Source organism: Berghia stephanieae, chromosome 2, assembly GCF_034508935.2.
Source record: "Berghia stephanieae isolate SIO BIC M18660-M18661 chromosome 2, UCSD_Bste_1.3, whole genome shotgun sequence".
NCBI classification, from domain to species: Eukaryota; Metazoa; Mollusca; class Gastropoda; order Nudibranchia; family Aeolidiidae; genus Berghia; species Berghia stephanieae.
The window spans coordinates 119,840,302-119,865,301 of NC_088361.1; the positions used below are offsets into that span (position 1 = coordinate 119,840,302).

The 25,000-nt window shown below is 32.9% G+C and overlaps 1 protein-coding gene across 37 annotated transcripts in view; it reads right to left on the reverse strand.

The window, feature by feature from the left end:
- The window catches only part of LOC144966434 (myoferlin-like), a 182,584-nt gene that overhangs the window by 61,682 nt on the left and 95,902 nt on the right, over nt 1–25,000 (reverse strand). For 34 of the 37 annotated variants that reach the window (XM_078902954.1, XM_078902949.1, XM_078902952.1 and 31 more), the window contains 12 exons: nt 22,700–22,743; nt 21,766–21,842; nt 10,278–10,378; nt 8,784–8,897; nt 8,243–8,348; nt 7,555–7,757; nt 6,776–6,882; nt 5,170–5,365; nt 4,335–4,487; nt 2,621–2,761; nt 1,372–1,458; nt 643–722 (listed from right to left, as the gene is read on the reverse strand). In XM_078902954.1, coding sequence (XP_078759080.1) covers nt 643–722; nt 1,372–1,458; nt 2,621–2,761; nt 4,335–4,487; nt 5,170–5,365; nt 6,776–6,882; nt 7,555–7,757; nt 8,243–8,348; nt 8,784–8,897; nt 10,278–10,378; nt 21,766–21,842; nt 22,700–22,743 — 1,409 coding nt within the window. Of the gene's footprint in view, nt 1–642; nt 723–1,371; nt 1,459–2,620; nt 2,762–4,334; nt 4,488–5,169; nt 5,366–6,775; nt 6,883–7,554; nt 7,758–8,242; nt 8,349–8,783; nt 8,898–10,277; nt 10,379–19,599; nt 19,677–21,765; nt 21,843–22,699; nt 22,744–25,000 lie in introns of all 37 variants that reach the window. The other 3 variants (XM_078902946.1, XM_078902937.1, XM_078902957.1) reach the window with 1 other exon arrangement.

Sequence of the window (25,000 nt, forward strand, 5' to 3'; positions counted from 1 at the left end):
TATTATTATTATCATTATTATTATTATTATTATTATTATTATTATTATTATTATTAAAATACTCAACATGGAAATCTCAAAAAACACTGAAATCTCGAACAACTAGGCCGGGTTCCAACTTGTTTGAGATTTTTCTGTGCTGCATTGTATATCAATTCTTTAACAGCTACATTGAATTTCTGTCAGATCATTATTCCTTCTAAATATATTAGTAGGTCTAGGCATTTTAAATGTGACTATAGTAAGAACAATGCAACTCAGACTTCTTCAGCATCTGAATCCCATTGCTGCAATTGCTATATTTATGAGACGATAAGACCTGATAATACATAAATGTTGTCTGAAAATGGTTAGCCTATACAGTTTTTAAAAATTAAGCCCTTTCGCAACGGCACCATTAGATCCAGTCGCCTAGGCATTCCATGACTAGGACTATAGATAATCCGTCAAACAGGATGTCTGTTGTCAACAGGAATCACCCATTTTGTCCACGTGAGCAAATTGGGGATTAAGAAGAATCCAGAGGGGAAAAAGTGCCTGAAGAAGGGCTCGAATCACAGTGCAATGCCTTAACCACTCAGACACTTCAACCCCCCCCCCCCCCCCCCCACCTACACAGAAAGTGTTAAATAAAAATATTACCTGAGCTCAGGACTGATGTACCAGTCGCCTTGCCACTCCCAACCAGCTGGTGGGTTGAAGCTTTCTTTCTTTAGACTGATCTGTGAATCAAATTTCATTCACACACTCTCATGACTCGAATTAAATCCTTATATGAATGGAAATTTAACGTTTGATACTGGCATTATATTTTAGTTGTTTAAAGGACATCTCCTCATCAGCACAAGCAGCATCACCAGCAATACCACTATCAAAATCATTATCAACGTCAGCAGCAGCAGCAGCAGTAGCAGCAACAACAGCACCACTGCCACCACCATCATCATTATCATCATTAATATCAACAAAACTACTACCACCACCATCACCACCATCATCATCATCATCATCATCATCATCATCATCATCATCATCATCATCATCATCATCATCATCATCATCATCATCATCATCATCATCATCATCATCATCACCACCATCATCATCATCATCATCATCATCATCATCATCATCATCATCATCATCATCATCATCATCATCATCATCATCATCATCGTCACTACTGTCATAAAAATATAATATTTATTCAAATCACACAAGACCTGCAAATTAATATGATTACTTCTGAGTAAATGTCCTTCACATTCCCATTGTTGATTTTATGATTTACTCTAACAATCCAATTTATAAACTTAATCATGCCAAGAAAGTAATTCTGCTACCTTTAAATGAAAGAGCTTAAAATCTTACCCTTCCTTCGCTGTCGGAAAATTTAGGTCTGCTCATTGTGGGGCCTCTGTTGGTCCACGATCCAAGAATATTTACTTGATTTTCATACTACAGGATAAAATAGCAAAAGAAAAGAAAATAAATTTTTTTAAATATACATTTTTACATAGGTCTCCACTTGAAAGTTTTGTGCTTTTATATTATGCCAATGTTTTCGTTGATCATAGTTATCTTTTAAATAACTATACCATGAAAATTACATGAATTGCACCTCACAAGCATTAAAGATACTATATATAAATACAAATCTGAAATTGAACCCAAACATTGGGGGATCATCTACCTGCTCAAACTATTCAGCAATATTTACATCCACAATTAAGAAAGTATCATTTTTCCTTATATTTTTAAAAATCTTTTGGATATGAAATCATCAAGGTGGTATGCAATCTGAGTTTATTTATTAATATAAGAAAAAAAAAAATAAATAAACTGAGGAGGGTTTCGAACTAGATCTATGAATCAGTGTATTTGAATGGCAAGTTTGTTCAGGTTCAATGCAATAAGATGCAATAGGCATTTAGAGCCCACTATACAAATACTATTATAAATTACAAACAAAGCAGGAAAACACCTAGGACTCATCACATTTTTCTCATGACATTAAGATGGAATTATTGACATTTTAAGTACGTTAATTAGAGCTGATTTAAAAGAACTGGTATGTTCGATGGTCCTTAAATTACAGGGAAAGAGTCTGAAATCATTTGGAAAGGAGCTTTGCCGAAAAGAACTTATTGTTGAAAGAGGTTGGTAGAACTTTGAAGAAAGGTTGTGTCTGGTATTATATCTGTCATTGGGTTTTTTGATGTAGGTGGGCAGCTTGATGGCTATTGATTTATCTTGTATGATTTTTATGGAAGAGTTGAATGTGACCTAGTTGTCATCACATTTGTAGCATTTGCCGATTCAATTATTTTAATGTCATTGGATCTGTTCCAGTATTATGATGGTGTTTTGCTGGTGAGGGTCTCAATTGGTCTTACAAGTGAGTTGCATGCTTTTTCCTTAACATTCTGGAGGCAATCATGGGTCATGACAGAGAAGGTCTGAAATTTTGTTTACTTTTACAACTATGGTTTTGACGCAATCGTTTAAAAATTCAATAATCTTACAAAAGTTCCATAATCATTACATAAAAATTCAATTATTTAAATATCATTTCAGTATTCAATCATTTACATTAATGGCAAAGAACAAGGTTGCTCACCGTTTCAGCATATACAGCAAGCTCTCCTTCTGTTTGCATGGTGTGCCACGAGTGTTCTTCTGTTTGCAGACCCAACCACAGCTTGCATCGAAGCAAAGCAGGCACGTCATGCTTCCTGTCCTTGTCTTTACAGGTTGGATACTGTCATGGAGGAAAAGGGAAGGAGAGAGAAAATAAATAGTAAAATGGGATTGCCATAATTGCTACAGTGAAAAATCATCACATTCAATAATTCATCATAAATACAGTGGTCTCCATTTATAAGCAAGGTCCTCGGGAATCAAGCACGCTTATAAGAGGATTCAGATTTATTTTTTTTTTGCTAAATCTATATTCAATTCTAATATTACAGTAAAATAACTTTTTCCATATTTTTTATATATATATTTAAAATTAACAAACCCTTTCTTTGCTGCTTTACTGCGACATTAGTCTACAGCATTATGCTGTGGCTGTAAATAAGTTGATGATTGTTGCTTGTTTGACTTTTGAATCAACTGTAAATAAGGTTATGATTGTTGCTTGTTTGACTTTTGAACCAACTGTAAATAAGGTTATGATTGTTGCTTGTTTTGACTTTTGAACCATATTATTGCCCGAAGAGCATTTTGATGGTATGGTTTCTGTTAACTCTGTTTGTCAATCTTCTGTATCCAAAGAAAAAAAAATGATACTTTTCTTTATGTTTATTTATTAATTTCATTTCTATTTTCTAATTCTTAAGTAGTGATCAGAAAATTGAACGTGCTTATAAGAGAAGTCCTTTTTTGGTGAATGTGCTTATAAAGGGGTAAATTTATATGGTGAAAATTCTGTCTTGTATCCACACTGTGCTTATAGCCAGATTGTGCTTGTGGTCAGAGTGCTAAAAAAAAACCCAGAGACCACTGTGCCACTGTTGTAATATCAATATGAACATTGGATTTCCAAAGGGTGTTTTCTTTTTACAGCATTATCTATTTGAAGACTTTCAGGTCATATTGATCGATTAAGATAAAAAATAATAATAAAAAAGAAACCAACAATATTTAATTTTTAATGTCATTTGTATAAAACATCAATGGGACAAATCATATTGGCATTGTCTTTTTTTTTTAATTCCCAGTCTAGCTTTACCAGGGGAAGGGATTTACTACTTCACCAATGGTTTGCTATATATCCTCACTATCATCCAGTTTTTATAATGATGATTATTAAATTATGAAACGATAAATATCATTCATCATTATCATCATCATCAACATTAACATAATCATCCTCATCATCATCAACATAATCATCCTCATCATCAACATAATCATCCTCATCATCTTCCTCCTCCTCATCATCATAATTATATCAAAATTACCATCTGCATCATCATGTGCCTCAAAATACAACAAGTTGCATAAAAGAAAGGAAAAAAAAATTACAGACTTCATTTGAAAGCAACATATTTTCAAAATTACAATATCCCCTCTACACCCCCCCCTTCCCCACCCCCCTCTGATCTGAACCTTTCCAAAAAAAATAAAAAATAATAATAATAACTAAACGAACCAAACAAAAATAATTACTTAGGATGTAACAGCAAATGTTTTAGGAAGGACTGGCTAAAAGTACCTTAAACAAAGCAACTCTCTTACAGAGGTAAGCATTCTCATTTTGGGTTTCAGTTTTTTTTTAAAGTATCATGGATTTAGAAAAAAATTTATTTAAAAAACTTTTTGTTCACCTTCAAAGCCACTGTAATGAGATTTCCACACTTCTTGCCCCTCGCCATCTTGTTTTCAGAGTAGAGCAATTCATTGGCAGGAATACGGAAATAAGCAATTCTCTTTTGTCCAGAAATCATCCAGATGATGATGTCAGGCATGCTGTTCTGTGGCTGTAAATCATACATTGGTCAGAGTTCTGAATAATCATACATAGAGAGTAAGATAAAGTTCATATGTCATTCACTGACCCAATCTAGTATTCTGTTGCTTAAACAAGACGTCGACAATGAAAACATCTAATCAATTTCTGTTTTGTTTTCTTTGTTTTTATTTTAATTTTTTAGTGATTTTTGCATGATAGACCTCAAATTTGAGTGAAAACAAAGTTACATCACCGTTACAACTTACTTGGTGAAAATTGTTGAGTCTACATTTATAAATAAATATTTAAGAAGAAAAATTATAATCTAAAAAAAAAAACAAAAACAATCTCACAGGGATGCCCTTTGCTAAAATTTTTTAAAAGCCTGACAATTTTTCTCGTAAAGAGCAAATATGAAAATATTTCGTGCAAAACTTCTCTTCATCAAATGGTTCATCCTTAAATCATAGAAAAGAATACATATCCATCTAGCTTCCCTTTAGTCATTGCCCTTTAATAATCAATCTTTTGGCTTTAGTCAAAAAAAAAGGGGCATCTAAGGGTTTACAGATGACAAGCTTTCTCCACCAAAATAATCTTTAGCATGACAGCAATGTCCTCCCCTTTAATGATGGCTGCACTCTGACTAGGAAGTCATAATTTTATAAGATAACTAATTCGGATATTTCATTTATAACAATTATACCTACCTCCACAGCAACGCTCTTTAGCATGGCAGCCATGTTCTCCACTTCTGTGAGAGCCGCACTGACATCTGTAGCACTCTCTCGAAGCTCCTTGGCAGCATCTTTGACATGTTGTAGCACTTGTTCCCTGGTGGACATTGTCAGGCGGTCCAGCTCATTGGTCACATGTTTGCCATCCACTGGGGCTGACAGCTTGACACTGAAGTGAGAAGGGATAATAATTTAGGATTGACAGAGTCAATGAAGTCAGTAAGTAGAGGAAGAAAGATGGACATGTGGAGAAATTTAGACTATATGAATGACCATGTATATCATTGATGGAAAATAAATGTAAAATTATGATCGACAAATAAATAAAAGATTTTTCATGATTGCATAGTTGTGATTAGTTGTCCATAGTTCCTTTCACACGAATCATAGATCAGATTTCACTTAAGTCTAGTAGAGCGCAGGTCCAATATTGAGGACGAGCATAACTGAGTCAGTGGGGCGACGGTCCAGTATTGAGGACGAGTTGGCTTTGACGCCAAGCGCGCCAGTCCATTATTGAGGACAAGATCAACCCCGTTTATGAATGGAGTTGTTAACCTTTCTATATTTAGAAATGCAGTAAAAATTTAATTGATTCTGATTGGTCAATAATTTAGCTATGTCCTTCAACTTGTTGAAGGCAAGTTAGTGGCCTTTCAAGTCATAAACGAAGCCAACAAAGAGCCCCCCCCCCCCTCCCCCATGCCCCTACCACGCTGTTTTGCATGCTCTGGTCATCTGTTACATCTCAAACAAAGGACACAAAGAAATAATGTTACCCACGTGTGTGTGTTTGTAGAAAATTCCTTTATTACATGTGTGCATCTGTACGTGGGCTCTTGGTGTGTATATGCGTGTGTTAGACGAAAACTAGGCTAATGTGTGTAGCAATAAGGTGTAAAGCCTTGCTCCCTCTCATTCCACCACTCAATTATTCGTAATAGAAAGATGACTGTTGCAGGTTTCATAAATTCTTACTAAGTTTGCTCTCTCAATAAATATCTTATTTCCCTTTAAGAAAATGTAATGGTTGTACCATAAATTATTGCTATTAGCTCAAAAAAGTATATTTTCTGGGATGGGTGTAAATATTGAAAAACTGCTAGGCGAGCTGCCATTGTTTCAACTGATCAGCTGTAGCAACTAGGCACTGTCCAGTGTAACTTCCGGAATGCAAGGCCGCGTCACTTGAGTTAAGCATTGTCTCTTGCTGTGAGCCCTTTTTTTTTTAAGGAGGAAGAGGGAGAGGCAGATATATGGTCTCTGCTTCCTACTTGGAAGCTACCAAGGTCAATCACACTGCCCTCCGGTATGATCTTAAGATAGTCATCCCACTCTAGCTCTCTTTGAAGTGCTTCACTGTGCTCACATCTGGGTTATTCCAGTCTCACTTGGAATAAACCCTAAAGACAAGTTTCCCTTTGGATGTGAATTTTATTCAATTTCAAGTATTCTAATTTATTAACTTTTATTGCTTCTTTTTCTTTTTTCTTCATGTACTCCTATATTAGTAATAATATTGATTCATTTTGAAACATAAACTTCCTCCATCATCATTCATCAATTATTTCAAGCTTACTCGCAGTCTACGATGAGTTGGTCTAGAAGTGAAATGAGTAATTGGGCAAGTTCAGGCATAGGCAGCTTGGCCTTGACACCAATACGAACACGCTCTATGTTGGCTTCCTGTTGACATTAAAAAAAAAAAAAAAAAAACAGAACTCACATGACATATAATTTACATATTTACAACTGAAATCACATCACTTGGTTCACATCACATGGTTTACTGCACTTAAAATAAAACATTGATTTCCCTGACATATCAAAAGCAAATAAAGTCCAATAACAAACAAGGCAAATAATTACACTATGCTAAGTTCTTTTATCTAAGCCTCAAAAATATATAAGTTGCCTAAGAATGAAAGACAATTGTTTTAAAAAGAATTTCTAAAAATAAGGTAATCGTAAGTTAATTAACAATATCAAAGATAGAGGAAAGCTAGAAAAAAATATCTTTTGCATGAGCAACTCTACAGTAGTAAATTTACATTTTTCCGTTTATGAAAGCAGACTTTTTTTAAAAGTTAAATGATCACATGCATTATTTAAGTTACTTATCTATTTTTCTTATTTCAATTTTTATTTGAAAAGATGATATTGTGCATGTAATATGCTTATTTCATCATTTTATTTTATCTTTCAAAATCTGTTTTACATCACTGAAAACACTTTACTTTCAAACTTTCCCTTAACATTTATAATTCATTTTAAAAAAGTATAAATCTCAAAGTTTACAACATCAAGCTACGCTTTAAATAAAGAGTTAATGTTTGTTGACTTCATGATTTTCCTTACTAGTCTGTCAACTACTGTCAGCAGGATATTCAGAGACTCTAGCCTAAAGGCGATATCTTCCCAGGTACAATCAACCACAACACATGGTTTGGAAGAGCCCCAAGGCAGGAAATAGTAGTAACAGCCATCAAACACAGCATTGGTTGGTTGTGTGGTGGATGGACATGGGGGCGTGTTCTCATCCAGTTTGTTTCCATAGTTACCTTGAATTTGAAAAATGATCAACATATAAATGTTGTGGGTTTTATAGGTTTAACTAATGATATGCATTGTCGGCTTCATAGGTTTAACCAATGATTTTCCATGTTTTGCTTTTAAAATTATATATTCATATAAAGTTAACAAAATTGGTCTAAATTTCAACATAATTTTTCTTTTGATTTTTAAAACGCCTTTACCTTTAATATTTCTTTTAAAACCTGAATGCACAAAGAGGGGAAATAGAAGTCGCTTAAAAGGTCTAAATAAAAAATTGGGGCAAAACTCTTTCTGATCAAATGATGAAAAAAAGTAAGCAAAAAGTTTCAAGACAATTATTCGATTAAAATGAAATCTCTGTTATTTCTTCATGCTAGAGGAGGAAAATAAAACCCACAAATCCTTATTGGTAATCATAATTAGTTTTATATAGAGCATAAATTTGGTATAAAGTCTGTATGACAGCTGTAACACTTTAATTGTAACTCACCCATGCTGATTTCAAATTCGATGGGAGCATCTACATAGTTGGAGCTTATCATACTAGCAGTAAGGAAAGCTGCATGAATCCTATACTTGCGTCTGCGCATGAATTTCTAGAAGTGAAAAAAAAAAGTGGAAAATTTATATCATTTCCAGAACAAATGAAAATGAAAATAACTTTTTAAATCAACTCTTTGTACCGATAACAATAATCAGGAATAGCACTCCTTATGGGCAGGGTGTGAATTAGGAGAAGTAGGGGACCAATAATAACACTATCGCTGTCTAGTATTCTTCAATAACACCCCCCCCCCTCCCACACACACACACACATTTTCACCTATATTATTATGACAATCTGACAATCGGAGCTAGAACAAAAATAAGTTATTCCAAATATTGGATTCTGATAAAAAATTTTACCAAATATCCCAACTTTCCCACCATTTGATAATTTGCCTCAGGCCTGTTTCTGTAAAACACTTTTTTGCACTTAACCTTAAATCATAGTAAACAGTTTTCTGTCTGTTGTGAAAAATCACACCAACCTGAACTCTAAGTTTGTCATCTCCTGGAATGTCTTCAATTGGCGACTCTGGTAGCTCTCCGAGAACAGTGGTTAGTTCAACCAAAGCACGGCCTCTGTATGCAACACCTTCACCCTGCAAGCAGTAAAGAATGATTACATTGATATTAACACTCAATCAAATCAAATATTTTACATGTTCAATGTGCTTCATAATGCCATCACATCCATTAACTTGATGATATTGATGATGATGATGATGATGATGATGATGATGATGACGATGATAACGATGATGATGATTATGATGATGATGATGATGATGATTATGATGATGATGATGACGATGATGATGATTATGATGATAATTATGATTGTTATTATTATTATTATTATTATTATTATTATTATTATTATTATTATTATTATTATTATTATTATTATTATCATTATTATTATTATTATTATTATTATTATTATTATTATTATTATTATTATTATTATTATTATAATTATTATAATTATTATTACTTTTTTTTTATTATTATTATTATTATTATTATTATTATTATTATTATTATTATTATTATTATTATTATTATTATTATTATTTTTTATTATGATAAATTATGAATCTGTATTGAAAAAATAAAAGGTATTGGCACACAGCGGTTATGGTACCAGGTTCTTCATTCTCCGGTTGCACCATCTGACTTTGAACAGGTGATTTTACCCTAACTCGTGCTACTTTTTCCACCACCAAGAGGCGGTCTTATAAAAAAACAAAAAACGCTTCATTCAAGGATAATACATATAATTCATAAAAAGGATCTTTAAAAAATAATATGAAAGAAAGAAAAAACATGAAAAATAACAATGAAAAAAAGAAAACAAAATAAATTTCTATATCAGATTATTTTAAATACTTAATTCAAATTGAAAAAAAATATATATATATAATTCCCTTTATTCATCCCCAAGGGGAAATTTGTCTTTAGGGTCTATCGCAAGGGAAGACTGAAATAACCCAGGCGTTAGCCGCAGTGCAGCGCTGCAAAAAGAGCTAGGGCGAGGTGACTTGCTCAAGGCCACACAACTAGGCGGGTAGTCGAACTCTGTACCTTTTGGGTACGAAGCAAATAATCATACCGCTGAGCCACGATGACCCAAGGTTCATCATAATCTAATATTAACTCACTCAACCCTGACACAGACTATATCCGTAGTTTACCTGGGTCACTTTTACCACATCCTTTTTAATTACATTTTTCTGAGACAAATTATAGGCGTAGTATCAAAGCTTATGTTTTTTTCATTTTTACATGTTAATGATAGTTGAATAAAACTATCTATGTACATGCTCATTTTTAATTTTTAATACATTTTTTTTCCAATTTTGAAAAAAAGCAAAAAATCTCTAGGATTGAGTGAGTTAAAATGGTGGTTGGGGAGAGGGGAGGGGGGGAGGGGTGAGTGAGTGGGCACAAAAAAGCTAGTAAGCTTGATAATATGTTACCTTTCCGTGGTTAAGGTCATCGTAGTCATCAGGCAGGTCTGAGTACTCCCTGGTCGAGCCGTACAGGTTGATGTATGTGGGACCAAAAGTGGGAAGGAAGCCTGGATAGACATAGATGAACATGTGAGCATTGTTTCTCAGGGGAATTCAGTGAGGGGTGAAAATGTTGAAGCGATCTCTAAAACATCTAGCAAGTAAAATAATTTATTAAAAGATAAAATCAAATTTAGACTCTTATATTGAAGACCGTTAACTTATGAACAAATCGTGTACCATTTAACTTAAAGTTTTAATTTTTTCAAAAATTATTTCAAACATAAAGGTGTATTACATTTCAAAACTTTAAATAAAATTACAAAGATATTGCCTTAATTTTATAGGGGAAAACTACAAAGTAAACACAAATTTCATTTATCCGTTTATATTTTTAAAAAGAAATCAAATAACAAAAAAAACAAAAACAAAAAAAAAAAGTTGGATGTTTATATCATGCACATCGTATTTGTCTTCATGGTAAAACATAATTATAATAAAAAGTATCGAATGTAAAAGGAACAATTGATAACAATGTAAAAGGAACCTTTGTTAACATCATTGAAAAGTGTTGAATGCCATTAAACAAAAAAGGCAAAGTACATTGATTCGTTCCAACAGCATTAAATTCCTTGAGGTGGATTTGCAATTTCTGAAGGGACAGCAACAATTTAAAAAATAATACATAATAATAATACAAAAAATAAATACAATAAAAAAAGTCAATTATAAAATATTGGCAAACAAACATACATACACAAGCAAAATAACTCCCCTCTCTCTCTCTCTCTCTCTCTCTCTCTCTCTCTCTCTCTCTCTCTCTCTCTCTCTCTCTCTCTCTCTCTCTCTCTCTCTCTCTCCATGTCATTCTCTCCAACCCCCTCCAACCTGTACCCCAAAGAGACACTTTTTCACAGTACTGTTGGTTGTTTGTGAGTCTGTTAACCTGACTAACCCGTAGCCATCGTTAACATACAGCCTGACACTAGAACCCTCTAGGACTGGCAGTTTGACACCATTTTTTTAGGTTTGTGTAGCGTCTAGTGAGTTGTCGTTAGTAGAGCTCAAGGAAACAAGTTATTTCATTGGTTGAACTATTGAATACAACTCACGATTTGTTTTCTTTTGTGGCAAAAGACTGGCATTATGACGTCATTTTTTGGTCAGTGTCAGGCTATAACTTTACAATGGCTATGACTAAACTCTGTCTGTCCCTCACTCTCAAAATAAAACAACAGTAACATTTTTTTAAAAATTAAAATTAAAAACCCTCAATTGTAATTTATAGTTTAGTCCCACACGGGAATCCCACAGTAATAAGGCCGGGTAAAATATAACCTCGGGGGGGGGGGGGGGGGGGGGGGGGGGGGGAAGGACATATATTGTAGAAAACGATTATATCTGTAAGTCCAAACAAAACAGTTCTGTCCAAAATGACATACCTTCAATTATAAGGGACTCTTTGAATTTAATTTTTTTTTTTTTAAAGAAAGAAAGAGAAATTATAAATGATATTTTATTGCTCCTTTTTGTAGTGAGGTAATTCAGCGGTGGGTGAATATTTTAAAATTTTGTTTTGGTTCTTTATTTTTTTTTTCTAGGCATGAATCAATATTATTTTTGTCATTCTAATTGGTTAGTATCTATTCAACAAATATGCTTGTGAGTATTAATCAAAGTGTGCATTTCACTCCGTGTCTCAAATGGATTTTTATATATATATATATATATATATATATATATATATATATATATATATATATATATATATATATATATATATATATATATATATATATATATATATATATATATATATATATTGAATCGTGTTTGATACAAATATGGTACGAAAAGTGCTCGACATGTAGTAATGGAGCGAATTATTATTTAAAATATTTACCACAATGTTTGGGGCAGTCTACATCGATGTTTCAGGCTTAATTTGCCATCTTCAGGACTGAGTTGTTTTGTTGACTGTTGTTGTTTCTTGAAGTGGTTCCGGTTTGAAGTTAATTAAGAGGAATTTGCGCCGATGGGGACACTTTCCGTAGATCTCATTTTTCATGTTGAGTGTGGCTTCATGAGGTTGTTTGATTATGGTATATTTTTCTTCCAGGCATAAGCTACATTGTTTTGATGTTGGTGTGTATCCTGTTGCTTTAGATAAAATTTTCCATGAAATGTTGTGGTCTATTTTGTTGTCTTTTAATTTCCAAATATGTTCGCTGAGTTTTGTGGATGTTTTTTTGTTAGTGTTTCTAAATGTTGAGGTGTGGAGGTTGTATCTTGTTTTGAAATTATTTTCTGTTAGTCCTACATATTTTTCATGCTTGTTTGTTTTAGTTTCTGTGACTGTGGCTTGGTAAATTAAACTTGATTCTAAGCATTGTTTGTTTAGCGGGCAATGTTCTTTATTTCTGCAGTTGCATTTTCTAGTGGGTGGGTTTTGCTCTTGTCGGTGGTTTATTAATATTTTTTTGTTGTGGCTTGAAATTATTTGTTCTATGTTGCGCATACACGAGTAACTTATTTTTATGGTATTCCTGTTGATAATTTTATGTAGCTTGTGGTTTTTTGGAAAGTGTGTATCAATTAGTTTCAGGAACTGCTGTCCTATGTTTGTGCTGACGTTTATGTCGAAAGGTGGGTTGAACCAAGTTATGTGTCGTTTTCTTGTTTTATGTTCTTCACTTGTGTGTTGTGGTTTACATGAGAGGGAGGCGTCTGTGTATACAAATGGTGTGTTGTATCCACTTTTTGTGAGTGCTTCTTTGTAGGGGGTGGCTGCGACGTTGAATATCTCTCTGTTTTCCGAAAGTTTGCTCACCCTCAGTGCAATGTTTTTTGGTATGTTTTCAATGACGGGACGGGGGTGGTTGCTGTTTTTATTAATGTAGCTAATGGTGTTGTTTGGTTTTCTGAACGGTTGGAATGAATTGGATTTTATGTCGAATGTGATGTCGAGGAAGTCAACTGTTTTTTTGTTTGCTTCTATCGTGATTTTTAAATTGTTGTTTTGGAATATTTTACAGCACAGCACACTATACTACGACAACACACCGTGGACAAAGCGACACAATGATTTCGACGTAACAATGGGTTCGTTCGACGGTGCTGAAACATGCGAACTGGTCGGACTCTACATCCTGTCACAACTACAACATACACACACATACATCGGCCTCTATAGAGATGACGGACTCGCTATAACCAACAGACGACCAAGAGCGAACGAAAACATCAAAAAACAAATCTGTAAAATATTCCAAAACAACAATTTAAAAATCACGATAGAAGCAAACAAAAAAACAGTTGACTTCCTCGACATCACATTCGACATAAAATCCAATTCATTCCAACCGTTCAGAAAACCAAACAACACCATTAGCTACATTAATAAAAACAGCAACCACCCCCGTCCCGTCATTGAAAACATACCAAAAAACATTGCACTGAGGGTGAGCAAACTTTCGGAAAACAGAGAGATATTCAACGTCGCAGCCACCCCCTACAAAGAAGCACTCACAAAAAGTGGATACAACACACCATTTGTATACACAGACGCCTCCCTCTCATGTAAACCACAACACACAAGTGAAGAACATAAAACAAGAAAACGACACATAACTTGGTTCAACCCACCTTTCGACATAAACGTCAGCACAAACATAGGACAGCAGTTCCTGAAACTAATTGATACACACTTTCCAAAAAACCACAAGCTACATAAAATTATCAACAGGAATACCATAAAAATAAGTTACTCGTGTATGCGCAACATAGAACAAATAATTTCAAGCCACAACAAAAAAATATTAATAAACCACCGACAAGAGCAAAACCCACCCACTAGAAAATGCAACTGCAGAAATAAAGAACATTGCCCGCTAAACAAACAATGCTTAGAATCAAGTTTAATTTACCAAGCCACAGTCACAGAAACTAAAACAAACAAGCAAGAAAAATATGTAGGACTAACAGAAAATAATTTCAAAACAAGATACAACCTCCACACCTCAACATTTAGAAACACTAACAAAAAAACATCCACAAAACTCAGCGAACATATTTGGAAATTAAAAGACAACAAAATAGACCACAACATTTCATGGAAAATTTTATCTAAAGCAACAGGATACACACCAACATCAAAACAATGTAGCTTATGCCTGGAAGAAAAATATACCATAATCAAACAACCTCATGAAGCCACACTCAACATGAAAAATGAGATCTACGGAAAGTGTCCCCATCGGCGCAAATTCCTCTTAATTAACTTCAAACCGGAACCACTTCAAGAAACAACAACAGTCAACAAAACAACTCAGTCCTGAAGATGGCAAATTAAGCCTGAAACATCGATGTAGACTGCCCCAAACATTGTGGTAAATATTTTAAATAATATATATATATATATATATATATATATATATATATATATATATATATATATATATATATATATAATGAAATTTTATATAAAATTATATAAAAATAATTTTACTTAATCTAGCTCTACATCACTATGTTTGGCCAAAACATATGTGGGGAAGTGACTATGTCCCAGTAATTTATGTAAAGTCAAAATAATTTGAATTAAGAAATTCTAAATGTTTATCTTTGCTTTCTTAGAGAAACTGGATTCATTTTTGTCAATAACAGTTTATTAGTTTCAATAACATTCCGCAATTTGGAATTAAACTTAATTGTTGTCATCCAATTCACCTTTATTTATACATAATCAAAGCAGTGTGTCACGCATTTGTAAAATCCAACTCCAGTATTCCCTTCATAAGAAGTCAAAATCTTTTTGAAGCCAACTTTTGCTTCTATCACGATATTGCTCTCGTTATTTTCATGCAAACTGTTGTTCATGACATCATGTCACCTTGCAACAATTTCAGAAATTGAAATCATGAAAGTAAGCGGTTTTTCTTTTCTTTGTCGTTTTTTTCAATATATTTCAAGGAATTACCCTTCGACTTTTCAATATATTTCAAGGAATTACCCTTCGACTTTTCAATATATTTCAAGGAATTACCCTTCGACTTTTCAATATATTTCAAGGAATTACCCTTCGACTTTTCAATATATTTCAAGGAATTACCCTTCGACTTTTCAATATATTTCAAGGAATTACCCTTCGACTTTTCAATATATTTCAAGGAATTACCCTTCGACTTTTATGATGAGCACAAGAACTACTGTAAATTCAAACAAGGAAAAATTTAAGCATAGACAGATAAACAATGGCAGTGGTTGGACACTACAAAATAAGTTTGCTAAATCATTTAAGCTTTCTAAAAGCAAAGGCTGGTGACATTTAGTTGTAATCAGAAGTAAACAACGATTGGTAAAATTTTTAGAACAATCATTAATTATTCTCCGACCCACCCCATTTCATACAGTCCCTTTAACCTTCAGCTAACAGTGGCAAGTTCAGTCCGCTGTCGTGCTAAAGAGCCATTAGGCCCATGGTGTTAGAGTTTATTCCAGTTTCTATAGCACGAAACGGACAATAGCAATTGCTTGCTACCCTTTGGATGGGACACTAGGGTATCATAATGTACTTTCTGCCAGATCTTTCAGACCCAGCTACCCAATTACTGTTGGGTGAACAGGGGAGGGGGGTCAGAAAAAATCTTGACCTCATCCGGAAAGATCTCTGCCCTTTTGCGAGTGAAGCCAGTGCTCTAACAACTGAGCTATTCGGTGCATTCTTAGGGTTGAGATGACCGAGTGGATGAGGAATTTTCATTGCACTTCTGCCCAGGAGACCCGGGTTCAAGCCTTGCTTTGGCCTCTCGATTTTACCTTGAGCAAGAAACTTAGCCCCTATTGCTATATTGGTGCTACAATGTGACTGACACCTGGGTTATTTTTGGTCTCTTCTCCAGATAAACCCTAAAGAAAAATTTCCCCTGAGGATGGATAAAGGGATGTCATCTTCTTTTTTTTTTAATTTGTTGTGGGTTTTTGTTGGTTCTTGTCATCTGCTTGGTTTCAGTTGAAGTTGAAGCTTGACTGTTTTAATCTCATTTATCACTTATGGAAATTCGCTCACCAAAGAGCATACATTATTTGGCCAGTTGCAATTAACGAAATATAAACAGGCAATATGAAAATATTAACATTTAAATGTATGCCTAATTTCCCCAAATGGATGAAATACCGTGAGAGGTATTATTTTAGCTTTGATTATAATGGAAGATTAATTATAAACATTTCCTTTTGATAATGCAGGATATATAGATAATATCTTTCAACTTCTTTTGAAAAAATGAAATATTCAAACATTTTTTCATCTTCTGTAAAAGCAATTTGTAATCTTTTAATCAACAAGTAAAAACAACGACTCAACATAATATGGTTACCTCCCAGTAGGAATCCTGCAAGGAGGACAGTCATCAAAATGGCAAATGCATGATAAATGATAAATCAGAAAATTGCACTACGAGTAAAACAATAAATTTAAAAAATTGGACCATTTCAGGCTTTTAAAGAATAAAATTTTTTAAAAAGAGAAAGAGAAATATTTTCTATTTTTTTTTTCTCTACGGGATAAAAAAAAAATTCAAGATGAAGTATAAGAAAATATGAACGGGGCATTAAAAAAAACCTCACTAGGCAATAAAAAAAAACAAAGATCATGAAAAGGGGGGTTAGAAGAACCGAGTAAAAATATAAATAAACGTTAAAAGAAATGAATTGTAATCAAAGGAAGTTCCTAGCTCTCTACACTGCCAAGCACTCCAGATTGATTGTGCGACACTCTCAAACAAAAATTTTCTTCTTATCACAGACTTTTTTTTCAAGAGATAGTGGATAGGAAAGAAGTGAGGTGAAAATGAAACACCAAAATATTTTTAGATATAAGCTGAGTTGAATTCGATGATTAGAGAGAGAGGACAGGGGAGATGGGTGGAGGGGGGGGGGGGGGGGAGAGAGAGAAATCTGGCAATATTTAGAATGTTGTTTAACAGAAACCATGTTACAACTCAACAATGTAACTCATGATTATCATAATTTAAAGTGGTTCGTGCAATCATGAGCTTTAGACAAAAAAGATATTTTCTAAATGACTGCTCATCAAAAATTTCATTGAATTATTTTTTTTTTGTATTATTTTTGATTTGTTTGTTTTGAAGGTAAAAATTATCAAAGAAAATACTAATAACATGCCTAAAAAGAAGGAGAAAAGAAAAGCAAAATGTATAAGATAGCCTTGATGATGCCTATATGGTTGGCAAAAGACATACCTTCATCTTCAAGAGAGAAAAAAAATAAATAAAAGTAATCTATCATTATGTCGTTCAAGAAAAACATATTACTATGAGGATGATTCCTAATCATTAAAAAAAATATATATATAAAATGAACAATATATGTGAATTCTACATATTATAAGGACAAGAAAAGCCGATTATGTTCATTTTTTTTAAATGATAAAAATGATGAACTTATAAGGAATTCGTTTCATAAACAACTGACTTCAGAGGGGAATTTTTTCTATAATATATTTAATGTTTTTCCACAAACACAAAAAAGTTAACAAAACTGTGGCATATTGATTCAGTGAGCTGAGAACTGCGACATTAAAACCACCACCACTTTCTTCATCATAATCATCATCATCATCATCCTCTCCATACAAAACTAGTCAAAGCTATCATAATAAAGATATGACTTCAAAAAAGTGATGAAGATTACAGCACGTGTTAAACAAAAGAGATTTTGGCTTTTAGCTAATTTAAAAAAAAAAGTATTTCTTTAACTTCTCTGATACTATTTATATGCCATTCATTTTTTTAAATATTCATAACTGACACCGCTGCTAACTCCATAATATTTACAAATTAAGGATCTTCAAAAGGCAATAACACTATTAATCTGTGGCGTGCTTCAGTAAATATTTTACTTGTTCTAGATAGTATAAGTTCAATTAATTTAACTTTTAAATCTCCAACAACAATAACAACTAATAACCCCCCCCCCCCCCCCACACACACACACACACAAAATAAATTAAATATATTTATCCAAAACAAAAACAAACAAAAACCCAACAAAAATAAGAAAACAATCAAAAACAATAAAAATGTCTTTTCAATTTAAGAAAGTCATGAGAGGTCACATTCTTTAGAAACAGGTTTTTGCTTAGAAGTCAAAACCTAATGTTGAAAGTCAATTGAGCATGTCTAAAATGAACATTTGCGATGGATTTACTCATAAATTCTTCTACATATTTGTTACAGTGAATGACATAATCAGTCGGTTGGTGAAAAGGTTTTAACTGAGATATTGCCAAGTTTAGTTAGAAGGTAAATTTTTTATCAAAAATGAGTTCTTGTCATAAATGATTAAATCAATCCTTTTTGTACATCTGCGGGAAATATCTAAGCTTAATTTCTCTTCTAAATATTTTTTTTATAGCTAGTCAAGTTGAAAATTTATGAAATTTGAGAAAAGTTGCTGGATACCTTTTCCATACATCTGTCCATGACTTCCTGAAAAATCACCCGATTTACTTCAAATAAAGATTAAAATGCTCTGGGGAGCATATTCTTTCAGAAAATGCAAAATAATGCAAATCCAAAAATTTTCACCTTCCGACTGATTATGTCATGCACTGACACATATTACCAGAAACACAATGTCAATAAATGATTTGCGTTCTAAGATCACCAATGTTTCTTATAAATTTGTAAAAACTGCCCCCCCCCCCCCCCCTTCCCAAAAAAACAAGAAGAGTGGTCTTGTATATCAAGATAAAAAGTTGCAGTGAATCCATATGACCAAAAGTGCAATTCAAGTGCACAGCTTTCTTAATAAAAACCACACGTGATAAAAACATATTGCTGTGAAATCATTGTTTTTAAAAAATAATTATTTTAGCAAACCATTCAATACTAAATAAAACATTTTGTGACCCATAGGGTCTCACCTTGTTATCATGTTGGGGTGAACCAGACACATAAAATCGACATTAAACTGTGAAATTTAAATTGAATCGATTCTTAATCGATTCGCTTTTTAAATTTGAATTAATCTAATATGTATGTATATACTGGATGGATAAATAATGAGGCAGAACAGCGGGGGGGAGGGGGGGGGGGTCATAATTGCGATCATTTAGACTTTAATGTCACCATACTGTTCACCCAACATAATTCCAGACTGAGACATGGGCTCCTATATCTGCTTTATAATAAACCATAACTCTATGAGTAAAAACTTAAAAGGGAACAGGAAACAGAGAGAACATGCTACTACAAAGTCTAATCACCCTGATCTCCACTGGACGAGATGGTAGAAAGAGGCAGGAACAAAGTGCCCACTGTGTCATCTTCTGACAGCCGATCCCTGGTTATGACAAAAACACACACACAGATCATGGGAAAGGAGAAAGACAAGGACTTGAAATGAAAGGAAGGAATCAGATTTGTGTTAAGACAGAAATTTCAGACATACGCTCTTTAGCTCTTTTTCGAGATTGATTTCTTTCCTTTAAAATAACTTTGGAATATCAATGTATGGACGAGCAGATAAAACTTTCTTGCTCTTTATATCGAACATAGATCTTTATATGAGCCGTATGTTGATTTCTTTCCTTTAAAATCACTTTGGTATATCAATGTATGGACGAGCAGATAAAACTTTCTTGCTCTTTATATCGAACATAGATCTTTATAAGAGCCGTATGTTGATTTCTTTCCTTTAAAATCACTTTGGTATATCAATGTATGGACGAGCAGATAAAACTTTCTTGCTCTTTATATCGAACATAGATCTTTATACGAGCCGTATGTCATTAATTTCCAATTGAAGATCCCAGTACTAAAAAAAAAAATTAAGTCACATTTTCATGACTTTTAGCTAATCAGTGATAAACTTAAAGCAAAATCACCTCAGATCACTGCCCAATTTTTTTCATGAACTCAATCTAAGTCCCCTTTTTATAAACTCTATATAGTCGTATCCAAATTTTAACCTCCATTTTTTCAACACAAACGTCCTGTGACAAAGTACTTTTAGTACTAGGCTCTTCAATTTTTAGACACGAATAGAGCAACATTTGCAGCATTAGCAACAACAACGATGACGCTGCAGCAAAATAAAAATAAAAAGAAGAAGAAAAAATGACAACAACAACAGTAACAACGAAACAAACAGCAGATGTGCTGAAGGAAATCATTTGATGACAGGTTAGAGCAAAAAGAGGAAACATTTTAAAAGCGTACTTACCTTAAGTTGGAACGAAAATAGCATTATTCTTTACAGCTATTTATTTCAAGTAAGGTTATGAAAAGTTTTTTGCGTCAAATGTCAAAATTTGATGTTATTTGCTTGTTATTCTTTTTCGTTTGTTTTTTTTTCACAAAATATTTTGAGGATAATTATTTTTCAAAACTCTCCAAATTGCCTACCAATGTAGTGAAGACTTATTTTAAAAACAAATCAGAATTTTTTTTTTAATATTCATGGTCAGGACATCAAATATGTCATGGGGCTTATAATATTTCACTGATATCTCATCAATTATCAATCAAATGAGAGGAAGAAATATTGGAGTAGAGTAAAGAATATGAAATGATATGTGAGGTGAAATTACAGAAAAATTAAATTAGTCTATTTGTGCAGTAGTATTTTGCTTGTATCGAAATTATATTTTTGATTGGGCGACATCAATTAAGCTAAATATAGCATGATGTACTCATGCTGTGCAAGTCTTGTATAATCAAGATTTGTTCTGTGATCGCTTGGCAATTGAAGCCGAGCAAAAAATAAATAAAGAGTTACGAAGGTTAGTTATTTAAAAATATGATTAGATGGATTATTCTATATTTTGTGCAAAGGGTACATTTTTCAATAAATTGAATTACAAAAAGTTTCTTTAAACGAATAGATAAGAATGTATTATTACCTTATGAAAGACGAAAAAAATATTGTTATGTTAAAATATTAGATAAGAAATATTAGAGCCGTTTCCAAGAAGAAAGTAGCCTGTTAGTGTTGAAGGATATTGGCATGTGGGCAGCATCTCATGAGAGGAAATAATGAGTTTTAGTATCAGAGAGATCACGAGACTTTGAAGATCACCATTGTTACTCATGGAGGTCAGCAATAGGTTACTTAAATTTGCAATTTTATATTTTTTTTAAGTATGCAATTATATAGATTCTTTGAATTAACAATTTTCATGCACTTTTTCATAAACAATATACAGATTTATTTTTTAAAAGTTTGACGTGCTTTTCTCTATAAATTCTTTTTTTAAAATAAAGTACTATTGACCGTTCCTGGATTTATTTTTTATTTAAAATTGAATTTTGTAATGGTAACCCAGCTGAAATATTATGAGTAATGATGGGTGAATTAGAAAGCAAGAAGGGGGTACAGTGTGTGACAGCTGGCTATGGATCAACAATGAAGTAGAAGGGGGGGAACAAACCATCTTCCCCAAAGGATGAAATGTCAGAGAGGTTGACAAACGCAGTGCTGATGCAGTCATCTTCATTCAGACGATCCCTATGAGTAGATCATAAGAGTCAAGAATGCCATGGCAAACCAAATAAAATTGAGACTTATTTCTACTTTATTGTCCTGAAATAAGATATTTCAATTTAACTTAAATTTGGAGCCGGACCATGTGACTATTGATATGGGCCCAACAAGGTTGTCCAACAGTATGAATGTTGTTACAGCTATATATTCAAAAGGGTCAGAAACTACTTCAAGCCTCTGCCTATTATGGTTCTGATGATGGTGATGATAATGATGATGATGATGATGATGATGATGGTGGTGATGATGATGATGATGATGATGATGAAGATGATGATGGTGATGATAGTAAGAAGAAGAAAAGGAAGAATGAGAAGTAGAAGGAAAAGGAGGAGGAGGAGGGAGAAGAGGAGGAGGAGAAGGAGGAGGAGGAGGAGAATAAGAATTAATATTTATAAAGAGGCAAGTCATACAATATCAGGTTAGGCACTCTAAATGCCAGGTCAAAGCGCTGTGGTTTCTTATTAGAGGATTCTATGTCTTGCAGATGTGTCTTGCACTGTTGATTCATGAACTTGATTCATGATAACTTGTACAGATTTCTGACCTAATTCAAATTTGTTTTTGAGGAAACTGGATGAAAATATTTTAGAGCCACAATCAAAATATGAAAACCACACTAATCAAACTTAACAAAGCATTTGTTTCTGTATCTTCAAAATATCAGGATACTATCACGCCAATGTGAAAATTTAATTTTTGTATCGCATAAAAAGGAAAGTGACATTGTAGAATTGTGGGCGGACTTTACCTTTGACTAAAGAGTAACTTTTAAATCGAAATATGAAATTTCAAAATTTTATCCTCTAAATCAAACTTACCAGTCTTTTATTTGAAGCTTGAGTCTTTCACACATAGAAGGAAACTGTGAAAGAAGGATTGGAAAAGCAGATATAAATGTGATGGAAGCACACAATTGTCATCATGGAACCATGTACTTAACATTGGATCCTCTAATGTTTTGAAACTAAAAGAAAACATATTACATCTCTAGATAGAAGTATTGGCTAGTTATTTAATACACATACAATTGCATTATTTAGAGTGATATCCTTGTATAACCTTTGCGGGGATTTTTGGGGTTTCATTCATTACTGAGTATGACTTTATATTACTTCAAAAGAAATTCATCCAATATTGGAGTACACTCTTTCCATTTTTCTTTGCAAAGATGAAATTTATTTTTTGGTTTAAAAGGATAAACTATCACTCCTATACGTACATATATATATATATATATATATATATATATATATATATATATATATATATATATATATATATATATATATATATATATATATGATATAAATATGGGGTCCCAAAAGCTCAATTGTTGGAGCACTTGCCTAACAACCAAAGGACTGACACTAGTGCCAGAACAATCAAAACCGCTTTGTCCACCCACCAGTGATTGGTTAGATCAGCCTGTTAGATCTGGTGTACATTACTTTGAGATAGAAAGGTTTCCTATTTAAAAGTTAGCAATCAATTGTTACTGTCCACAATAGAAACTGGGATAAAGTCCGGCTCTATGGCCCTTTGTCTCTCAATAACTGTTTTTGTACGATATAAATATGTTTCTTGAAAACACTGGCATCATCTATGTTGCCCTAATTCAACTTTCTATAAGCATTCTGTGTATGAAAAAAATATATACAAATCTCAAAGTCATAGAGTTCTGTTCAAAGCAAGAAGTCTATAACCAAACCAAAAACAAACAAAAACATATTTTAAAAACTCAACAATTCTTAAGTAACTTTATTAACATCAAAATAGCCATTATCACCTACTAGCAACTTTCAGCAATACAGTTCGTTAAATGAAACCAAAGTACAGTACACATTGTGTTAAAATCAAGCTAAAATCAATCTTTAAAAAAATCTGTGTGTATCTAATGACCTAATTATAAACATAAAGCAAATGATTTTTTAGTTTATTGTGATTGTCAATTCCATTCACTGTCGACAATGCAAACGTTATGCTAACAAGAGTTATTTTAGGACTTAGTACACTGAAAAAATATGTTTTAAAATTTCTGGCCTGAAATATCATCCTTCTGGCATAGATCAATTTAAAAAATTACCCTCATCATTTCAACAAAAAAACAAACAAAAAAAAACCCTCTCAAACCTGAGACTTCAAGGAAGGTCCTGGTTTGAAAGTTTTCAACAAGTTGAGGGTCATTCTAATATATTAATATTTGAAGGACGAGTTTTCTGGCCAAAAATTTTTAAAACGTGCTTTTTTTTTTTTTTTTCAGAGAACAGCAGTACACATTAGTCCCAAAATTACTCATGTTAGCATATCATTTGAATACATACAGTGTATGTCAGTGTAGAGGGATCCAGGATCCAAACTGTAACCCTGTGTGACGCAACTGCTTAAAACCGGGTAGAGGGGAAACCAGTGCAAATGTGATTTTAAAACCCAAATGATGAGAACTGTGAGATTTTAGTTTTTATTTCTTTCTGTAAAGATATCCGTTGTCATCAATTAAACAGATAAATAAACTTAACCCAAATTCCTTATTCTTCACTTTATGTATAATATATAGTATTTAGTTTAAGTGCAAAGTATTTTTTTTTAATTCTTATGTCGGTGAAAAGCCTTAATTACTGATTTTAAATCATATTTTACTAAGAAAATATACATCATTATTTTTTCAAATCATTATATTTTTATTTTGTTGTCATTATTAACAAGTTGTTGTTTTGTATAAAATATGTATGCAAAAAATGTAATTTTACCGACAATAAAAATAATGTTTTCATTCATTTTGAGAATTTGAGAGGGGAGATGACTTTTAAAACCTGTTATGTCTCTTTATCACCATTCAGGGAAAACTGCTATTTTTGTCAATTATTTATTGAGTTAAAAATGTAAAACAGACCTGCCAACTTTTCAAAATCTCAGATCGGGAATTTTAGATTGTTCAAACTTGAGCCAACCACACTGACAACTAATAACAGATTCAACTCTGTTGGGGTTTTTTCCCATTTTAATATGTTATTCTTATAAGATGATGTTATCCTGTCATCCATTAGCAGTATCAGATCCGTCAAATGAAAAAAATGAAAATGTGGCATCATATACCATATAAACCGAATAACAATATCAAA